Raw genomic sequence first — 21,327 nt, forward strand, 5'->3', positions numbered from 1 at the left:
GCAGCCTTCGCCCTTCCCCGGGATGGGAGCTCCTGGCAGGCGGCCGCCCGGGTTCGGCCCTGCTCGTGCCAGGTTGCTGCTCTGCTGCCAGCCAAGGGACAGGTTCACGGTCTCCACACCTGGCTGCTCCATGTCCCAGGGTGTCATTCAGGGGATGTGCGGTTCCTGAGCTGCCGGGAGAAGGGGAGCCGGGGAGGAGCTGGAGAGATGGGGCAGGGGGGTTGGGGCTGCCCTTGCAAAGACCATCCCTCCCCACAGCCCGGTGCAGGGATGCAGATGCACCTGCTCAGGGTGGTGGGCTGGAGCTCAGCAGCCGTGCTGGGAGTGCTGGGGGTGGCCGTCTTCCTCCTGGTCCTGACCCTGGTGAAGGACGCTGCCCTTCCTACGAGGAACAAAGTAGGTGCCCGGTGGGTGTTGGGGGAGCCCAGGAATGACCACCGGCCCCTTCCCACCTCTCATCCTTCCATCAGTCCTGCTTTCCTCTCCACTTGCAAGTCTTCCCATAACCAGCCAAGCTTTGCTGGGCTTAACCTAATCAAGGTAGCACTGGGCGGATCAACCACCCTCCCCAAAACCACAGTCCAAGGAACCAAGGAAGGGAGAAAGAAGAGCAGCCCTCCTCCTGAGGCTGCTCCATTTTCTACCCCAGACACTTTCTCTTCTCTGTTTTCAGACATCCAGAGCACATGGTGGGTTTACATCTCTCCCACCTGTTGCTTTCTGCTGGCTTTTGCAGACAGTTAAAAAACAGTCAGGGTTTGTGAGATTTGCCACTTCTGAAGGTCTGGGAGCAGCTTTGGCAGCCTGAGCTCTTTGGGACATGCCTGGATGCCTCCCTGCTCTGCAAATCACCCTGCTGACCTGCATGCCTTCCCTTTCTGAGCTGTAACTCCCTTGAATGGCTAAATCAGGGGTGCTAGATATTGAGTGGGGCTGCTAAAGGGAGGTTGGATGGGCAGACCTGTGCTGCTCGTGTTCACACATGGGAAGGGAGACCAGAAGCTCTCAGAAACCCCCGTGGCACTTGGTGCAGCCCCAAGTGTGCTGTGACCTCACGTCCCCTCTTCCTCCCCCAGTACGGTCTGGTGTTTGATGCTGGCTCCATGCACACGGCTCTCTACATCTACCGGTGGCCCACAGACAAGGAGAACAGCACTGGCATCGTCTCCCAGGTGGAGGCCTGCACTGTATCTGGTAAGTGTGCTGGGATGTGTCCATCCCTCTCTCCCAGCCTACTGGATCCCTGTCCCAGACTCTCACAGCATCATCGGTGACCTGAGTCTTTCAGCCTGCACTGGGCCAAAGGGAGATTGCCTGGTGGAAGAGTGAAAGTAAAGTGTTAGGGGGGATAGTTTGCACCTTAGGGTGCCCTACAGTAATTGGGGGATCCAGAGATGTGTAAGGACTTTGGCCCCTAGTTAGCACGGTTCCTGGAGCCACTCCAGTCTTGCAGCTGGTGGTTGTGCATCAACTCACAGCTTGGGATGCTGGAGGTGCAGAGTTTGCTCCTTCTCCCATGCAACCGCTTCCTTGGCTCTTCTTCCCACAATATCTCTTCACAGCTTCTTTCATAATGTGTGGCTTCATGTTCCCACAGGGCCTCCTAAAATCTCTGCAGAAGTCCCTAAACATTACTCTGTTTCAGATGGGGTTTTGTGTGCAGTTCCTAACTGTTCTTTGGGTCAGCAGTTTTCATTTTGGTATCTGTACGGCACCAAACACAGCAGAGTTTTGGGCTGTGACTGGGACCTCTTGGTATTGCCAAGGAGGTCCAGGATGCCTCCTGGGCCTGGGGAATGGGTGGACATGTCCCTTGCTGTCCTGTCCCTCCTGGGTGGCACTGAGCTCGCTCCATCACGGGGTGCCCTCTTGCAGGACCTGGCATCTCCAGCTACGCAGACAATGCCACTGGGGCTGGAGCCAGCCTGAAGCCCTGCCTGGACAAGGCCATGACGATCATCCCGGCAGAGCAGCAGCGGGAGACCCCCACCTACCTGGGGGCCACAGCGGGCATGCGGCTGCTGAGGTACTGGCACTGCCTGGAGCCGCACACGTCCGACCCCTTCCCCACCACGCATTTCTGCATCACAGCCGGTGCAGAGGGCTGGGATGGGACGGGGGCCTGGTGGCACAAGGGGCTGGGGGCATGGGGGGCTGCTGCCTGGGGGGGCCATGGTGATGGGCAGAGCACCCAAGTCTGCAGTCCGCCAGGGTGTCCAAGAAGGCCGCTCACCGTGCCCACTAGGAAACCTCCCAGCCCACTCCAGCACCAGCCTGGCAGCAGCCCCAGAGGTGGATGAACCTCCTTTGCCAGATTTGCATTAACCTTCCCACACACTCAGGCAGAGCCCACAGGCGGCATTTTTAGGGAGACTTCCAACACACCAGTGAGGGATTTGGTGGCTTTGCCCTGTCTCTGAGCAGCCCTGACACTTTGCAGAAGACGGCAGCCTCTTGCTGTTAGCCCTGCGCTGAAAGCTCCCCAGCCATTGCCTCCTCCACCGTGCGGTATTTATCTCCTTCCCTGGGCAGGGAGCAGAACAGCACCAAGGCCGAGCAGGTCTTCGCTGAGGTTGCCAAGGCCATTGGTGAGTACCCTGTGGACTTCTGCGCAGCTCGGATCCTCACGGGGAACGAGGAGGGGTCCTTTGGCTGTATCACCGTCAACTACCTGCTGGAGATGCTCGTCAAGGTGCAGGCTGGGGAAGAGCGCAGAGGAGGTCCCACCACCTGTGGTCTGGGCTGGGAAGCTGATATGCCTGTGGTAGCCCTGTGCTGGGTCCGTCCCTGTGGGTAACTCCTGGTGCTGGGTAGTGCTCCTTCACAGGCAAGTGGATCCACCCGCCAGCAGAGGATGTGGTCGGAGCTCTGGACCTCGGCGGGGCTTCAACCCAGATCGCATTCCTTCCTGGGACCACCATAGATGACAGCAGCACGAGAGTCGTCCTCAGGCTGTACGGGACCAACTACTCCATTTATACCCATAGCTACCTCTGCTACAGGCAAAATCAAGCCCTGAAGATGCTGATGGCATCCTTACACCGGGCAACCACCTCCAGCCTTGTGCTCCTCCACAGCCCCAGTCTCACTGAGTTGGGCAGCCAGCACCCGCTGGGTGTGACAGCTGCTGGGCTCAGTGCCTTGGTGCAAACTCCAGTGAGGATGGTGGATACACCAGGGCCACCATGCCAGGAGCCATCCCATGGGTGTCCCAACAGCAGAGGGCAGGACTGAGCCAAGATGGAGGTGGACACCCCAAAGCAGGACACCTGACCACAGGTGCTGCTGGGATGGTGGATGCCTGGGATCCCTGTGCCAAGGCCATCTTGCCCAGCAGATCTCCATCCCTGTCCTGATGGAGGGGTTGTGTCAGCCCAGCCTCAGTCACAGCAGCCTGGAAGGACCCAGGCCTGGAGAAGGGAGCCTGCTAGGTGCCAGGAAGTTGGGGAAGACCCAGTGAGATTTTTTAGCATCAGTATGGCAACGAATACATTGGTTTTATGGGTAGAAATCTGGTCTTCAGCAGTAGGCGCTGGGCATGAGAGAGTGAAGGGTGGTGGTGTTGCTGCACAGGGGGACCCTCGTGTCCACAGCTTGGCTGTGAGGTGAGGGCTCAATGCCAGCTCACGCTGGTTGGAATGGGCAAAACACCACATCCAGAGCACATTGCAAAGAGAAATCAACATCTGTTTTGTTTTTACTTACATGGCTTCTCAGCCTTGGCTCTCTCCGGAGTCTGGTGAACCTACAAAGGAAGAGTGGGGACAAAATGGGTCCTTGATTAGCACAGGGTGCAAACCCCCAAGGCCTTGGGCATACAAACATCACTGTAGCTGATCCCTGACCACAGCGTGGTTGTGCCATGCTTGTCTGCACGATTCTGTGCCTGCACCCCGTGGACAAGATCCCATGGGTGGTGGGGCCAGCATGCTAGTCTCCTGCATCTTGGTGTGGGAACAGGCCCTGTATGTGGGCTGTTTCTCTCCTTTCTATCCTCATCGTCAGTGTCAGGGTGATGCTAACAGCTCCCACTCTCTCCAGGGCAGCCCGTCTCCCCAGCAGATATCACACCCCTGCTACCCCAAGGGATACCAGGAGAACATCACCACGGCAGACCTCTACAACAGTCCCTGTGTCCGTGCACCAAGCACACCCAGCCCTGCACAGGTCCTCACGGTGATGGGGACAGGGGACCCAGCAGCATGCACCACTGCCATCCAGAAACTCTTCAACTTCAGCTGTGGGGCCAACAGGACGTGCGGGTTCAATGGGGTTTATCAGCCGCCTGTGCGGGGACAGTTCTTCGTAAGGACCCTCCGTCCCTGCAGCTGTGGTGGGGGTGTGGGGTTTTGGGGCACCAGAGGCTGGCCATGACCCCAGGAAAACTGCTGTAGGAGAAAAGTCTGAATAGTGCCAGCCCTGAAAGCTGGGATGTGCCCGATGCATGGAGACAAGCAGGGTGCTTACCAGCGTGCCACGCAGACCCAGACCTCTGTTGTCACAGCACCAGTCTCTTCTGGTGTGGGGACCAGTCCCAGGGCTCCCTCCCAGCAGGTCAGCGGGCATCACCCTGTGGTGCTGAACGGTGGCCTTAGGGACCCCTGCAGAGCACCCAGAGAGAGGGGCGGGGGGGGGTGGCAGTGGCCTGGGTGCTTCACTAACTTGCTGCCTTTGGTCTTAAACACCTACAGGCCTTTTCGGGGCTTTATCACAACTTTCACTTTCTGAACCTGACTGGAGGGCAGTCTCTGACCTCGGTCAATGCCACCATTGGGCAGTTCTGCACCAGCAGCTGGGAGAAGGTGAGATCCTGCTTAGGAGATGCCAGCCCCTGCCCATGTTTCACCTGGGTGCTGGGCAGCCTGAGGGCTCATCCGCTGCCCATCCTCTGCTGCACAGATGGCAGCTGGAGGGAGCTGGGAGGAGCACAAAGATCTCTGGACAGGGAGAGAGATGGGAGAGCAGCCTGCAGCCTCCCAGGTCCTCCTTGCTCCCCAAGCGCAGGCATTCCCAGGTCTTTGCTCCCAGCTGCACCGCGGGGCTCTTTCCTGCAGTGTGGGTGCACCAAGCACTGCTCTGTGCTGGCGGCCCTCCCCAGCAATTCCACCTCTGCAGGTGCAGAAGGAGTTCCCCACCGTGGGCAGGACCCACCTCCGTGATGCCTGCGCAGCCAGTTTCTACACCCTCGCCCTTCTCCTGCAAGGCTACAAATTCAACCACATGACATGGCTTAACATCCACTTTGTCCCGCAGGTAGGAAAGTGCCCGGCAGCTGCCAGCTTCCATGCTTCGTGATGTGAAATGGCTCTTGCCCACCCTGCCGCTGCCCGTGCCCTGCCTGGATGGGGGAGCAGGGGATAACAGGGCAGCACGGTCCACTGCCTGTGCCCAGGGCAGCTCTTGAGTTATGCTCACAGGCACTTGCTGGGACATCTGCCCTGGGCAATTTATGGTCTCCCCAGCTTATCTCACTAACGGGGTATCTGCAGCCTGAGGTGTGCACAGATATGGTGGCTGTGGAGCAGGACCTGGGGGTGCAACAGCAAAGGTCTTCTCTCGCTCTCCAGCTTGTGTGGTACTTTGCAGCCCTTCACATCCCTCTTCCTCCTCTGTCTGCACAGGTCGCTAATGTAGACATGGGCTGGACTCTGGGCTACATGCTCAATCTCACCAACATAATTCCCTCAGAGACTCCCCAGAGAGTCATAGGGCTCCAGAGAAGCAACTGGATAGCAACCACAGTTTTACTGGCTGTCATTCTCATCCTCATCTTCTGCCTGCTCACAGTCATATGCTGCCAGAAAAATTCCTCCAGTTATGAGAGTCTCTAGCAGCACTGGCTCCAGAGGCCACTGGAGCCACTTAGCCCTGCTGGCACACTTGTGTGAGGAATTACAGACCATGTGTCCAGGAACTGTGAACTTGTAATGTGGGGCACCTGTGTCCTGGCCTGGTGAGCTGGAACCAGCAGAGGCTTTAAAAAATCCTCCCTGTAGCTGTGTGCTGTCTGGTTTTTCCTTTCCCCTCGCTGCTGGTTGGAGATGCTCCAGGAGGGAGGGAGGGAGGGCATGGACACGTGGGGCAGGGGTGCAGTGCTAGGGGCATGGGGACCACAGTGATGTGGGGTGGCTGGAGATGGTGGGACCCGTGGGTTGGGGAAGAGAGAAGGGGTGTCTGACAGCAACAGGCTCATCACAGGGCTGGTTGCAGCCTGCAGAAGCTACCCCATGTGGGGTGGATGTGTCCTGCCCCATCCTGGGACAAGAGCCTGCATTGCCCACAGCCACCAAGAGGGTGGTCAGACACTGCAACAAGCTTCCTAGAGAGGTGGTTGATGCCCCAAGCCTGTAAGCATTGAAGAGGCATTTGGACAACGCCCTTAATAACATGCTCTAACTTTTGATCAGTGCTGAAGTGATCAGACAGTTAGACTTGACGATCATTGTAGGTCCCTTCCAACTGAAAAGATTCTATTCTATTCTATTCTATTCTATTCTACGCCAGGGGCAGTGACAATGGGGCTGTGGGGGGAAGTTGGCCTGGTAGATGGGACTCAGACTCTGCCCAGGACTGGGAAGCCCATTGAAGTGGGGGATGGCAGCAGTCCCCTGCTCTCCCATGCGAGGTTCCTCTCTGGTCCAGCTGCACCCTGTGTCTGTGCCTGGCAGACATCTCACCCTCCCTTTCCAGCACACAGGGCAATTTGGGAACGCTGCTGGAACATCTCAGGGGCAGCTCCCAGGCCCCCCCTTACATTTTGGGGGAGTCCCACTGGTGGCCAGTGGATGGGTGAAGTGAGGACAGCCCAGCTCTCAGAAGGAAAAGGCCTGTCCTCGTGCCCTGCTGGCTCCTCTCCCAGGCCTGGCAGACATTGCAAGGTCTCCAGGGCCATCTGTAACACTGAGCAATGTTGACTCTCCCCTGAGTCCCTGTCATCACCAGCTCTTACCTGGGGGACAGAAACAATAAAATCATAACTGTTCAGGAGCAAAGTAACAGGTATTTCCCCATTCACTACCTTTTACAAAGTTTATTTGGATGACGAGAGCTGTGAGATGCCTGCCTTTCTGCAGAGACACCAAAGGTCAGCTTCTTGCTGCTGGGAGCCAAATAACAAGATGAATCATCCACAGGGCAGATAACAAATGGGCAGGACTAAAGGCAAGGCAAAGGCGCAGTCATGGGCAAGACCCAGCTCAGCCACATGCGCAGGGTCAGGGCAGGACTCGCAGCCTGCTGGAGTCGCAGCCTGACACCCACAGTGTCCAGGCCTTCTGCTGGTGGGACAGTCTGGTCTGCAGGAAGATACTCAGGAACATCAATCCCTTTATCCCAGAAGAAAAGGAAGATGAGATGAGATGGACCCTCTGGGGATGCATGGACCATGCTTCTGATTTTGGATGCTCAGTTTGCTTTCTGTCTGCAAGACCATCACATAAGCCCAAACAATACAACCTCAGGAGAGACAGCTGGGGTACTGCGGAGCCTTACATGCCCTCACACTGGCAGACCTGGCAGTGGCCATTGGCGACTGTGCTCAGACCCAGCATTGCACAAAGCACCCTGTCACCAAATGCCTGCAGCTGTGCACTAACAGTCTGGCACTGGGGAGCTCCTCCATGGCCGGGCTGGCTATCCACAGCCCCACGAGCCAGCCGGTGGGACAGAGACCATATCTGTAACAGACATAGCAGTGTAAGGAGGCAGATATGGGTGGCTGGGGTTTCTGTGGGCTGTAGGCTGATCCCAGCAGGTCTCCAAAGGAGCAGAGCTCCTCTGGAAACTTTATGTGGTGCCTAGCTGCATGTTGGGGGCAGTCCCATCGGAGGCCAGCCCTCGGTTTTCAGTGCTGTAGAGGTTAACGTGCTCAGCATCATTGAATCAGCCTCAGGCTGCCAGTCCTGCAGGCAGAAGTGCAGGGCACCACAGTGCAGACAGCCCTCCAGCCCTGACATGCTCCTGCCAGGCTCTGAAACACAGCCAGGCTCCTACACCCACAAGAGCAGGAGCAGGGCAGCAAGTCCCAAGGCAAGGGTGAGGACGATGAAAGTGACGGCCGCAGCCCACAGGGAAGGAACATGCCCCTTCATCCGCACTGGAGCCTCTGCCGGGATCATGTTGGTGAGGTTCAGCATGTAGCCCAGTGTCCAGCCAATGTCAGCTCTCCCCGCCTGCCCGAGGAGAGAGGGGACAATGAGTTAGTCCTGCAGAAAAGTCACACTAATGACACAGGGCCACCTACTCCTGTGCAGCCTGGGTGCAGTAGCAGAAACCGGGTGCTGGGATGTCGGGTAGGCAGGGCTTTCCGGACCATATGTCGTGGTTTAACCCCAGCCAGCAACTAAGCACCACGCAGCCGCTCACTCACTCCCCCCCCATCCAGTGGGATGGGGGAGAAAATCAGGAAAAGAAGTAAAACTCCTGGGTTGAGATAAGAACGATTTAATAGGACAGAAAAGAAGAGACTAATAATGATAATGATAACACTAATAAAATGACAACAGTAGTAATAAAAGGATTGGAATGTACAAATGATGCACAGGGCAATTGCTCACCCCCCGCCGACCAACACCCAGCCAGTCCCCGAGCGGCGATTCCCTGCCCCCCCCTCCCAGTTCCTAAACGAGATGGGACATCACATGGTATGGAATACACTGTTGGCCAGTTTGGGTCAGGTGCCCTGGCTGGGCATGAGAAGCTGAAAAATCCTTGACTATAGTCTAAACACTACTGAGCAACAACTGAAAACATCAGTGTTATCAACATTCTTCACATACTGAACTCAAAACACAGCACTGTACCAGCTACTAGGAAGACAGTTAACTACATCCCAGCTGAAACCAGGACACCATAGCTCTCATGGCTCCCTGATGTGGGAATCTGGCTCTTTTCCCCAGCACTGCCTCTACTCCTGCCCACGGGCTGGGTTTGCAGCCTACCTTCATCTGGAAGAAGATGTTGTTCCAGCTGGTCTCGTTGAACTTGTAGGCGTCGAGGAGGAGTGTGAGGATGTAGTTGGCGTTGGCGCAGTATTTAGGCAGTCGCTCGCGATTCTCTTCAGGGTAGCTAGAAGACAGCTGGAGGCGGGGGACATGTTTGGGGAGGAAGGGAAGTTATTTGCAGGCAATTTCTGTGCAGGGAAAATGCCCTGATGACTGCCACAAGAGAGGCAGTGGCTCCACAGCCACCAGCATCCAGGAAAAGACTCCTGGACCAGGCAGGTATTTTGGACCTGTCCACACAGGGCAACTCCTTTGAGGAGGATTTACTCTCCACATAGAAACAGAGATGTATTGGAGTTCCTCCTTCCCCAGATTCTCCCATCTCAGCCTCATCATACAAGAGTCCCCTGCTTTTTGCCCCATGGTTGTCCTACCACAGCTCTTGCCCTTATCCATCCCCATTTGACTCCTCCCCAGAGTGGTGCCAGCAGCTGGCTCCCCTCTCACCATCACCCAGGCCTCCAGCCCCACCTCCATCCCCAGCTCCTGTGCTGGTGGAGAGATTTTGCTGCCTTCACCTGCCCCAGCTGCCCCTTTCCCAGTGTTGCATGAGCAAGGAGGGCCCCTGAGGGTGGGTGCAGGACAGTCCTCGCTCCCACACAGAGCTCAGGGATGGCTCTGCTTTGTAGGCCACAGCTCAGCAACCAGGGAGCCTTGCCCTGGGGGAGTCCCCACTCCTCTTCCCCCACCCCAGGACCCCTTTGCTTGTGAGGCTTCCCTATAGCCTCCCATTGTGGGGAACGTACGTCTTCCCAGCTTCTTGTGCAGAAATGCTTGATGGTCTCCCTGACAGTGGCCAGCGACTGTCCCTCGGTCAGGTTGAGAAACTTGAAGTTATAGTAAAAGGCAGAGAAGGCCTGAAAGCAAAAGCCAGAAATGCCATTGAGCTACACTGGGGAAAGCCCCCCCAGGCAGCTGCCCCTGTCTCCCTTGAAGCAGGAGGTGGGGTTTGTCTTTCACCAGGTTTGTGTAGTGCCTTGTATAGTCCCAGGGCATCGTTGTCCATGTCCCAGCAGAGATGATGGGCTGGGGATTTAAGTGCCTGCTGGCTACAGCAGCACGTGGAGTGCAGGCAGAGCCTTGCCTGAAGGCTGCTGGTTAAGCTGTCTTCTTTTACTGAAAACTTGGGTTTTGACTAAGCACCTGTTTTATTAACATGGTCCCATTTGGAGAGCTGGCTAGGAAACCAGATGGCAGCAATCCCTGGTGTGCCCTGGGGCAGTGGTAATTTGGGAGCTCCTTGCCCCCATTCTGCTGGAGGTAGGTGGCAGTGCCGTGGGGCATGCAGGGACACCACAGCACCCGAGGCCATGGTCTGCCGTGGAGGTGGGAGGACAGGATTTGCCTTACAATGAATTGCCCGCTGACGGGGGGCTGGTAGACACCATCGAAGGTGCAGTCCTGGCTCTGGCTGCACGCCGAGAAGTTGAACAGCTTCTTGATGGCAGCCAGGCACCCACTGGCATTGCCCCTGCCCTCCAGGGTCACGTTCCTGTCGTCATGGGTCAGGCGTGGGTCGCTCTGGTTCGTGCAGGGGCTGGTGCGGAAGGAAGACAGTGAGACGGTTTCATTGTAGTCTTTCGGGTAGCAAGGGTGATCAATTCGCGTGCTGGAGAATGACTCCTGGGAATAGCAAAATCACAGGCTGCAAACCCTCCTCCAAACCCTCTTGGTGGGCATGCTAGGAGGCAGGATTTACCCAGTGCTCCCCCCAAAGCCACGAGCGCAGGCATCTCCCACCTCCTCAGCAGAGAAAGACCTTCCTGCTGTTTAATCCTGGTCTTGTTGGCCATCTGCAGTCCCAGCTGAGCTCAACATTAATTTATGCTCTCCTTTGTCTCATTCCCTCTCCCATGGACGCAGACCGATTTCAGGGACCCAGCATGCCTCTCCCCTGGCCAGCAGGATCATGATTTGGGGCATGCAAAGCCCTCTCCACCCCAGCTCTAGCTCTGCCTTTAGCTACAGATGCAGGCAGGGACACCACCTGGGACCTTCCTGGCTCTGCAGCATGAGCAAACCCTTCTGGCTCACCAAGGCTGCTTCTCCTGGCAAGGTGCAGCTCCATGAAGACCCTCTTCCCTCTGACTTTCCAAAAAATGGCCTGAGAAAGATCTCTGGTTCACTTTTCTTAGGTCCATGCAGTCACAGAGTAGTTGAGGTTTGGGGGGGGAGCTATAGGGTCCCTGTGCCAACCCCCTCCTTAAAGCATGACCAAACAGATCAGGTTGCTCAGAGCCTTGTCCCATCAAGTTCTGAATATCTCCAAGGATGACGACTCCACAGCATTTCTGGGTCATATTCTGATATTTGACCATTCTTATTGTGAAAAACTTTCCCCCTGCATCTGGCTGGAAATTTGCATGTTCCACGTTGTGCCCGTTGCCTCTTGTCCTGTCACTTTGCACCTCTGAGATGAGCCTGGTGCTGCCTTTCCTACACCTTGTGCAGGGCAGCTGTGTACAGCCAGAAGATCTCTCCGGAGCTGCCCCTTCTGATGCTTCCCATGCTCCTCTCCACATCTGCCTACCCATGCTCCAAGGAATCTGTACCTGCTCTTAGTCCCTGGTGATGTCTCTCTGGAAGAGCTTTGCCTGTTCTTATTTTATGCATTAACAAGTCTGTGGTTGGTATCATGAGACCAGAGTCCAATTAACCCCCAGTTCCCCTCTCACCACAATTAATTCCTTTGCCAGTCGCTTCAGCATCTCGTTCTGCCCATAGCAGAGGTAGCTGTGTGTGTAGATGTTGTAGTTATAACCATACAGCGTCAACTTGGAGGTGTCATTCCAGTTTATCACTGAACTTCTGGGCATAAAGCTGATTTGAGTGGATGCTCCTCCAAGATCCAGCGCCCCCAAAATGTTGGCTGCCTCTGGACGAACCCATGTGTGTGCTTTGGGGGAATACTGCCAAGGCGAGACAGGAGAGGAAGAGGAGTAGTTCATGTCTGGGCTTACTTGCCCTGAGCAAAATTCTCATCCCATTGAAGTCAATAGGATTTTGTTACTAAATTCAACAGGTATTCAATTCAATTATTTCCGTACATGAGGCCCCACCGCCTTCCCTGCCCAACCAGCCTGGCCATTTATCAGAGCCAGGAAAAAACAGAGATTGAACGGTCTGATGGTCAAGATGTGCCAACATGCTGTGGGCTTATGTGACTCTGAGTCACCAGTCCCCAGACCAAAGTGCTGGTGGGGACCTGGCTTGAAGGGGCTGCCCTTCCTGAGGAGCAAGCTGCAGGGGCACTAGTGCAAGGGGAATGACAGAAATCCTCCAACAGTGCCTGCACAGGAGCCCGACGGTGCCAGCACAGCTTTCAGCTGTGGCAGCATGGGGATAGAGGGCGACAGGAAAGAGGTTTGGTTCAAGCTTCCTTCAGACTGGCAGGAAGGAGTCTCCCAGCAGCACACGGAGATGGACCTTCCCAGGGCAGCGAGACAAAGCCCAGCAGGAGCAAACGGTCCCCACTGGGCTGCATGGCCAACCTCACTGTCCCCAAGAGACCCTGTGTCTACATGGTGCGGACATGTGCCCTTAGCTCTTAACAGAGACACCCCCATTCCTGATTTCTCCCTTCTCTTTTGCTGTAGGTAAGCCTACAGTGCTTCCCCTAGATTGTTCCCGAAAGCTGTTAACCCTGATCTTTCCTTCTGCGCTAAGCAAGCTTAAGAAAAGTAAGAAAAACTGTATTAGCAAAGAAGGAGTGAGTGCTTTGCCATTCTCCCACCTTAGTGAAGGAGTCCAGCAGGTAGTTGATGGTGATCCAGCCATAAGCCCCCTCCTCCTCTCCTGTAAGGATTTGAGCCCCTTTGAAAGCCACAGGGTACTCTCGCATGGTTTTAGCAACTTCAGCCAGGACTTGATCTGCCACTGAGCTGTTCTGTTCCCTAAGAAGGACTCAAAGGTCAGGACACATACCCAGCTACATCAATACTACAGAGGAAACACATGGAAACAGTCTGTTTTTTTCCCAGTTCCACATACTCCATTTTTTTGCAACAAGCAGTTTGTGTGAGATGATATTTCCTGCTACATAACTTGTCAAAGCTGCTCGTACAGCGTAAATCCCAGTTGTCTAGACTTGGCATTACAAATCCAGGAGCACTAGCAATCTCTTCCCTCCAGTGCAGCTTGATCCCAGTCACATAAAGGTTTGCCAGGCCACCCTTCACTACCTAAGTATCTTCACAGTTCTGGAGGCCAGAGGTGATTGTGCTGCAAAACCCAGGTTTAAACATCACCCAGTGACTGTACCAAAGCCAGGACTGGTTGCTGAGCTCGAGCGGGTCTTTTAGGAAGGTGCCAGCCTGGTTTCAGACCTCTGAATGGGGAAGATGTCTCGGGGTGGCTGGCATGTGCTCGCTCTCTGAAGTAAGTAACCTTCAGGCTATGGCCCGGCTCCTTCCCAGGGAAGGGGTCTGATTGCCAGGGCACAGAAATAATGTTAGATATCTGCAGCCATAAAACCAAGAACCATGAAATGAAGGTTGACATTTGAAGAGAGCTAATACTGGCTGGTGAAAGTTAAGGGCAGGTCCTGCAGCACACTGTTGCCTCCTACTTCTGCCCCACTCCCCCACCAGCACCCATCCATCTGGGCAGATGGCACATCTCCTGGTGGCATCTCAACTCCCTTGTGTTTAAGTAATAATGAAGAGCAAACAAAGAGCTCTGAGAAGCATTTCTTGCTTGGAACTGGGCATGCAGCACCATCTTGGGATGTGGGGTCCCAGGATGCCAACAGACACCTCTGAGAAGCCTCTCTGCCCCAGGGCCAATCACTCAGGACAGCTCAGCCACTCATGTGTCCCCACCAGGCTGCCTTCTCCCCACTCCCCAGTCGCTTGCTCATGGCAGCATGAGAGCTGGGAGCTCCTGGCAGCCTGGCTCCGTGCAGGACACTGTGTCCTGGCAGTGACTGCTTGCAGCTCTGTTACTGCTACATCACCCCTGCGCCCCACAGCGATACCTCAGTAGCCTCATGCCTGCTGTTGCTCCGAGATAAGCTGGGACATCCCTCTGTTTTGCAGCAGGAACAACCTTCAGGGCTTTATCCAGGCACTCCCTTAGGGAATCACCGGCTTTTGGGGGATCATTGGCATAGCTTGATATGCCTTGCCCTGGAAGAGAGTCAGGCTGAGACAGGCTGACAGGAATGGCTGGGGACAGGGATGTGGGAGCAAGGGGGCACAGGCCAGTGTGGTCTGTCACCTCCTAGCAACAAAGGGTGCTTTTCCAGGGTCCCCTGGTCACCTGACACCTGCCTGACCCACACTTATGTTCCTCTCCTATGGCCATCCCCACACCTGCCATGCTTTCAGCAGTGTCCCCAGCTATATGGGTGAGACCTTTGCCGGCCAGGACAGCAGTCTGGGCAGCTGACGGCAGTTGAAAATGGAGGAATGAATCCAGAGCAACACCAAGGTGCTTCAGTCCCACCAAGTGTGTGGGCACTACATGGTGCTGAGGGCTCTCCAGGCATAAGCGAAGCCAGCGGGGAGTCAGAGCCAACCCTGCCTGCAGCCAGGGCTCCCCACCATGCCAGCCTGATGGACAGAGCTGCCCAGCGTGGGCAGGCCAACAAGAGGAAGGGCCAGGTATCCCACCCACCACATCAACACGCAAGGCAGCACCGAGCTCATGGCAGGGGGATACTGACCCTGGACCTCACAGGACAAGGTCTGGCTGACCACACCGGTGTTGTTCTCCTTGTCTGAATCCCACTCGTAGACAAACAGAGAGGTGTGAGACGAGCCTGCATCAAACACCATCCCATACTGGAAGGAAAAACCAAGACATCACACTGGCGGGAGGAGCAGCAGCCTGGCCCTGGCCCCACCGTGGCCCAGCCAGGGTGGTGGAGCCAGAGGATGCCCCCAAAAATATCTCTCTAAGGCACAGCTATCTGCACTGTGGCAGAGCAGAGCGGTGCCAGTGCGTGGCCTCAGCATGGGCATTTCTCATGGCAACTAAAGGAATTTTTCGTTCCCTCTCCTGAGGTCTGTGCAGCAATGCCAGCTCACACAAACATTTTCTTGGTTGTTTCCTCATGCTTTTTTATTTTCTTTCTTGGTTACATACCTTTTGTGTCTACACTGGCCCCACCTTGGGGTCAGGAACTCTCCCATTGCCAGTGCTCTCTGCTACCCCCATGGCTGCACCTAGCCTGGGCAGAGACTGGCAGGGCCACACCAGCCCCAGTCCAGGAGCATCCAGCCGTGTGCCTCTCCCCCATAAAGCCCTCCACGTCACCCTAGAACCATGCCAACCCTCTTCCAGAAGCCAGCGTGGGATGGCAAGCTGCAGGGGAGGGACAGGGAGGAGCCACGGTGCTTGTGCTGTGGTGTGAGTTAGGACAGGCTGGTGGGAGCTGGCAGGAGCAAAGGCCATGTGGAGGTGCATTGCACTGCAGTGCGGTGCTCCAGGAGGGCAGAGGAAGCGGGGCAGGGCTTTGTCCCACCCATCTGCCCCAAGGTAATCTCCTCCAAACATGTCAAGTGCATACCACGGTGGCTAGTTTGAGAGGAGGCTTCCTCTCCTGACTTCACAGTGGCCAGGCTGTATTTCTTCTGTCTGCATCTTGAGATGGAAAGAAAACACCCACCCAGCTACTACAAGGCAGTTCCTACTGATCCACCCTCACCTCCTAACCCCGAAGATAAGCTGTTGTCTCTGAGCACCTGCCCAAGGTGACTGGTCTCTGCAGTGGTGCTCAGGGACGTTCTTTTGGGCTCACCTTGACCGTGGGTGGCAGGGTGACATCTTCAATATCCACCAGGCTGAGAACAAGGGCAATGATGGAGAGTGCGACCAGTGCCCCAATGATGGCATTGGTGAAGTGTTTCTTGTGAGCAAACATTGTGGTGAAGGCTCCTGCAAACCCAAACACAGGAGAAAGGTGGTCAGACACAGCCAGCTGGGACCAACACTGGTCAGTGAGAGCTGCAAGGAGATCAGCTCCGAAAGCTGTCCCCAGTCTGACGTGCTATCAAGCTGTGTAACTCAGAAACCCTGGTGGATAATCAGATCCTTCCCTGGAAGAAGTAATATTAGGATAAAATAGGGGAGCGGGGCTGGAGGAAAGAGGGGTTGATTGCCCAGAAGCCTGGCATAGCCACGATGGGATTGCAACAGTCCTCCAGGTCCTGCACCCACTCCTGCTCAGCTCACCACTACCGGGAAGGATCAGGTCCAGAAGGAGCAAAAGAAACACTGTACCAAACAGAGAAGAGCATGGGAAATTGCAAAAAACCTCAACATGAGATATTGTAGAAGGGAAAGGTGATTTTATTTTACAATATGCAAGCAAGGTCAGCTCACCTGCTGGCACTCCCAGACGTGTGCACCCAGCAGCACCCAGACGTGTGTGCCGGGATGGGATCGCTTGGAGCTGGCTTGTGAGTCCTTGCTGCAGCTCTGGGCTCCTCTGCTGCTGGCAGCAAACCCAGCTTGGACTTGCCTTTTATATCCTTTCAAAGCGGACACTGCTCGAAAATCTTTTCCCCATTATTTTATCTCAGACCTCATCAGCCTTAGGCAAAACTCTTGAATATCAGTTGTCTTGTTTGTCTTACACGTGCGTTTATGGCTCAATTTGGCATCTTCCCGACATTTTATCTTCAGTAAATTAGTTCCTTCCCCTCATTTGAATGAAATCACACATAGGAGCCCTGCAGCAATTAACACACACCTCTCCTTTTAACCCTTGTCCCCCTGCTTCTTTGTGCTTTTATACACACACTTTGCTCTCACCAATCTTAATATTTCCATGAGGAGTCTCTACAAGGTCTGTAAGAGGTGAGAGTGATACTTCCAGTATCCAATGCCCTGAAATCACACACAGAGTAGCAGGTGCCTTGTTAATAAGTTTTATTACAATGAGAAGGAAAATCACACAAGAGGAGAAGGATGGCCCTGCCAGGGGGGTCTGAGCAACACTCACTGAGCTTTGCCAGGGGAGACCAGAGAGGGCAAGAGGGCCAAAACATCATCATGGCCCAGCTGGGACTGTGGTCACCCCTTTCCCAAGTGTGACCCAGTTTTGAGCTGCTCCTGGGCTGGGGGTCCCTGCAGACATGGGGACCCCAAGGAGAGCCAGGGGAGTGGGAAGGACTCAGGTCCTCACAGCCCCCAGCTCTGCCAGCAGCCTTCCATCACTCCGGGCATGCATTCAAGGCTCAGCGGCACAGGCAGGGTATCTGTTGTGGTTTAATCCCAGCCAGCAACTAAACACCACACAGCCGCTCACTCACTCCCCCCCATCCAGTGGGATGGGGGGGAAAATTGGGAAAAGAAGTAAAACTCGTGGGTTGAGATAAGAACAGTTTAATAGAACAGAAAAGAAGAAACTAATAATGATAATGATAACATTAATAAAATGACAACAGTAGTAATAAAAGGATTGGAATGTACAAATGATGGCAGGGCAATTGCTCACCACCCGCCGACCGACACCCAGCCAGTCCCCGAGCGGTGAAACCCCGCCCCCACTCCCCCCAGTTCCTATACTAAATGGGATGTCACACGGTATGGAATACACCGTTGGCCGCTTTGGGTCAGGTGCCCTGGCTGTGCCTGTGCCAACTTCTTGTGCCCCTCCAGCTTTCTCACTGGCTGGGCATGAGAAGCTGAAAAATCTTTGACTTTAGTCTAAACACTACTTAGCAACAACTGCAAACGTCAGTGTTATCAACATTCTTCACATACTGAACTCAAAACATAGCACCGTACCAGGTACTAGGAAGACAGTTAACTCTATCCCAGCTGAAACCAGGACAGTATCATACCCCAGCCAGAGAGCCCTGGTGTTGTCCCACAAACGGGGTTCATCTACCCAGTGTGCAAGCCAATAACACACAGAGTTGATGTATTTTTAAATTAATTTCATTGATGCACATGAATGGGTGCCTGTCTCAAGACAGCATAGCTTTGTCTCAAAAATCTCCACATTTATATACTTAAGTAATACTTATTCATTATTATTTCCCTTAATGATTAGCTCTTTCTTCTTCACCTCTCATGTAAATTAGCGCACAGACTGTCTTCTTTCTTCATTGTCTTCTTTTGAGTAGGTGGTATCATTTGAGTAGGTGGTCAATGAGTCGGTGGTTGCCACCTCCCCCTGCAGGAATTACCTTTTACCTACTTCTTCCTTAATCTTGGCAGTTCCAAGCAGTTCTTCAAGGTTTATTGACCAGACCACAATCCATTACCTTTTCTGACATACACATAAAGCCTCATTGTCTAATAGCTAGTTCCTAAACCCTAAATCATGTCTAGTTATTGTTTCCCTATTTTAAATATTAACTGATGGGGGCTGTACACAGGACTTCAGCAGTTCCCTGGTTATTTCAATCATATTATAGGTATTAATTAATAACACCAGCACCCCTGCCCTGGGATGGGGAGAGCTGGTGGACCCGGGTACGTGCTCTCTCTGGGGGATACAGAGAAGCTGCTTCCCGATGATTCAGCTCCCTGATAAGAGGTTGCCAGGGCTATCACAAGGGCGATCTTGATGGAACGATTCAGTTTCCAGCTGCCTTATCTCAGCTGAGTCAAACACAGCGATGCCAGAAGGGAAATGCGTGCTGGGGAGCCCTCATTGCATGTGACTTTCCCAGAGCACTTTTCCCTGTAGCCAGAGAGATGGTGGTTTCAGAGCTCCCACTATGTTCACTGAAAGTACCACCTGTGAAATCGGGGGTGCAGCAGTCCCTGGGTGCTCTCTATCTCAGGTCACATCTATCTGCAGCTTGAACTGAGCTGGGGGCCTGTGCCATACCCTGCTGCCGGCTGGCCAGAGCTCAGACCTCCAGGCCAGTCCCTCTTCCCACGGCAATCTCCTCTGAAGTGGTTTGTGTGCTGGTGGGGTGGTTGCCTGGAGCCCAGAGGGTGCCACCACTCCTACATTCCCACCTCCACAAAACACATAACCTTTGGACTCACATGGCTTCACTGGAAGGGTGTGAATGAGTGTCCGCTACCTTCCCAGGTCTGGAAGTCCCCTGTTGACTGCAGAGTGGCTGGGCCAGGGCTGTCCTGAGCAAGGGGGACTTGTCCCCAGGAAGGACAGAGAGGGACCGACTGGCCCCGGTCCCTCCTGGACATGCAGCACTGTGCGGTGTCTGTGTGCACACAGAGACAACCAAACCCTCTGGCTCCTGCCTCCAAACCTGGGCTAAGCAACTCTTCAGTTGATCCTTCTGCAGTAAAGAAATAGTTCTAGAGGTTATGTGATAATATCTTAATTGCCTTTCCCACCAGAAGGACCGGTAATGATTTCCCAGCTGAGAGGGAGCTGTGATTTCCCTCGGCTTGCAGTGACTCCATCCACTCATCCCAGGCAGTGGGACTGTCTGAGCTGCCATTTCTGACTCCATTCCCAGGAATCTGTGTCTCTTTGCCAGGCTCAGCCTTTTGGCAAACCTGCTGCCACCAGCGTGGGGCAAGCCCAGCTGGGAATGGCCCTAGTCCACATGAACACAAGACCAGCAAAGGACAGACCTTGCTGGGAGTAAGCTGACACAACAGCGACTGACCATGGTGCATGGCACAGTCTCCTGGGCTGCCAAAAGAAGGGACAGATGGGAGTGCCCCAGGTCTGGATCCAGCCTGGAGCTTGTCCCAGTAGGGAACTTGGGTGCAGCTGAGGCCACAGGCCAAATGCAAGCTTTGCAATGCTTCCAGGTCCACCACTGCAGCTTGTGAGAGCAACAGACCCCTCATGAACATGGTGAGTGGGACAATGCACTCAGGCAGGTGGAGACGTGTGCCATCAGAGGCACACATGTCCCCATGTCCCACCCATGGTCTGTGGCCCCACCTCAGGGATCAGGTCCCTCAAGGAGCTGTATTCACTCCAAGGGAGCCTCAGAGAAGCCCTGGTTCTGTGGAGCTACAGGAGCCCTCAGCCACATCTTCCATGGACCTTGTCCTAGCAAGGATGGCAGGACCAGACTCAGCCCGGCTCCTGAGATGGGCACAGCCCCAGAGGGTTGGAGATTGGGACTGTCGTGGTTTAACCCCAGCCAGCAACTAAGCACCACGCAGCCGCTCACTCACTCCCCTCCATCCAGTGGGATGGGGGAGAAAATCAGGAAAAGAAGTAAAACTCCTGGGTTGAGATAAGAACGATTTAATAGAACAGAAAAGAAGAAACTAATAATGATAATGATAACACTAATAAAATGACAACAGTAGTAATAAAAGGATTGGAATGTACAAATGATGCGCAGGGCAATTGCTCCCCCCCCGCCGACCGACACCCAGCCAGTCCCCAAGCGGTGATACCCTGCCCCCCCACTTCCCAGTTCCTAAACTAGATGGGACATCACATGGTATGGAATACACTGTTGGCCAGTTTGGGTCAGGTGCCCTGGCTGGGCATGAGAAGCTGAAAAATCCTTGACTCTAGTCTAAACACTACTGAGCAACAACTGAAAACATCAGTGTTATCAACATTCTTCACATACTGAACTCAAAACACAGCACTGTACCAGCTACTAGGAAGACAGTTAACTACATCCCAGCTGAAACCAGGACAGGGGCCAAGCTGGTGAGAGTGCCCTGCGGACACCACTGAGCACAGTATGGGCAACCGTACCCAGCAGTGCTTTGCTCACCATGAAAGCAGCGTTTGTGGTGCACTGGTTCCTTTTAACGTGGGCAGATGTGTCTGTTCCCTGCACGGCAGCCGTACACCTTGCAGCCATGAGTGTGGCCAGGAGACATCCCCCATCCACCGGAGCCCTTCATCCACCTCCTGGGGTCCTGAGCCTCCACATTCCTCTTGGGAGGAAATGTTGGATATGCAAAAGCAGGAGAACCAGTTTCCCCAGCACTTTCCTTGAGAAAACAGCCTGTCTGGATGCAGAAGGCCTGGCAGGGCTCCAGGCAGAGCTGCAGGATGGGGCTGTGCCCAGGCAGAGGGCATGTGACACCACTGGGTCTGGGCAGATGGCTTGAGGAAACTCTGGTTTCAAGGGAGCTCTTCCATCTGCTGTAGCTCTCCTTCTCCCTGAAACCCAGTGGGAGCTGCAGGGCTCTGAGCTGCCCTGGCTGAAGGGGACCAGGAATCCCCATTCTCCCACCACCCTCTGTCCTGGGGCCCATCTGCCATCCTACAGACTCCCACGGGCTGGGCTGGTGGATGAAGGTGGATACAGGGGTGGGAGCCAGGACAGAGGCTTTGCTGGGAGAGGTAATACAATCTATAAACAGTTGAGCTAAAAAATCCGATAAAAGTTAGTACTTCTTCAGTTTATGTTAGATATTCCTGAGCCAAGTCACAGGTAATAGCTTAATAACTTTGTTGACA

At 54.5% G+C, this 21,327-nt stretch overlaps 2 protein-coding genes across 2 annotated transcripts; one reads left to right on the top strand and one right to left on the bottom strand.

The window, feature by feature from the left end:
• The first annotated feature begins 270 nt into the window (after nt 1–270).
• LOC104830015 (ectonucleoside triphosphate diphosphohydrolase 8-like) lies at nt 271–5,831 on the top strand. Its single transcript, XM_010564649.1, has 9 exons — nt 271–396; nt 1,077–1,194; nt 1,876–2,026; nt 2,533–2,692; nt 2,815–3,045; nt 4,042–4,305; nt 4,692–4,802; nt 5,116–5,253; nt 5,622–5,831. Exons 1-9 carry the CDS (start codon nt 271–273, stop codon nt 5,829–5,831), a joined length of 1,509 nt encoding a protein of 502 aa, XP_010562951.1.
• Nucleotides 5,832–7,988: 2,157 nt separating this feature from the next.
• Nucleotides 7,989–15,867, bottom strand: LOC104830017 (ectonucleoside triphosphate diphosphohydrolase 8-like). Its single transcript, XM_010564650.1, has 9 exons — nt 15,745–15,867; nt 14,668–14,785; nt 13,978–14,128; nt 12,736–12,895; nt 11,678–11,911; nt 10,353–10,625; nt 9,749–9,859; nt 8,940–9,077; nt 7,989–8,171 (listed from the first exon to the last, which is right to left on the bottom strand). The coding sequence occupies exons 1-9, from the start codon at nt 15,865–15,867 to the stop codon at nt 7,989–7,991; spliced, it is 1,491 nt and encodes a 496-aa protein (XP_010562952.1).
• Between the last annotated feature and the right edge of the window lie 5,460 nt (nt 15,868–21,327).

This window comes from Haliaeetus leucocephalus, unplaced genomic scaffold (genome assembly GCF_000737465.1).
Source record: "Haliaeetus leucocephalus isolate CR32 unplaced genomic scaffold, Haliaeetus_leucocephalus-4.0 Scaffold183, whole genome shotgun sequence".
Lineage (NCBI taxonomy): Eukaryota > Metazoa > Chordata > Aves > Accipitriformes > Accipitridae > Haliaeetus > Haliaeetus leucocephalus.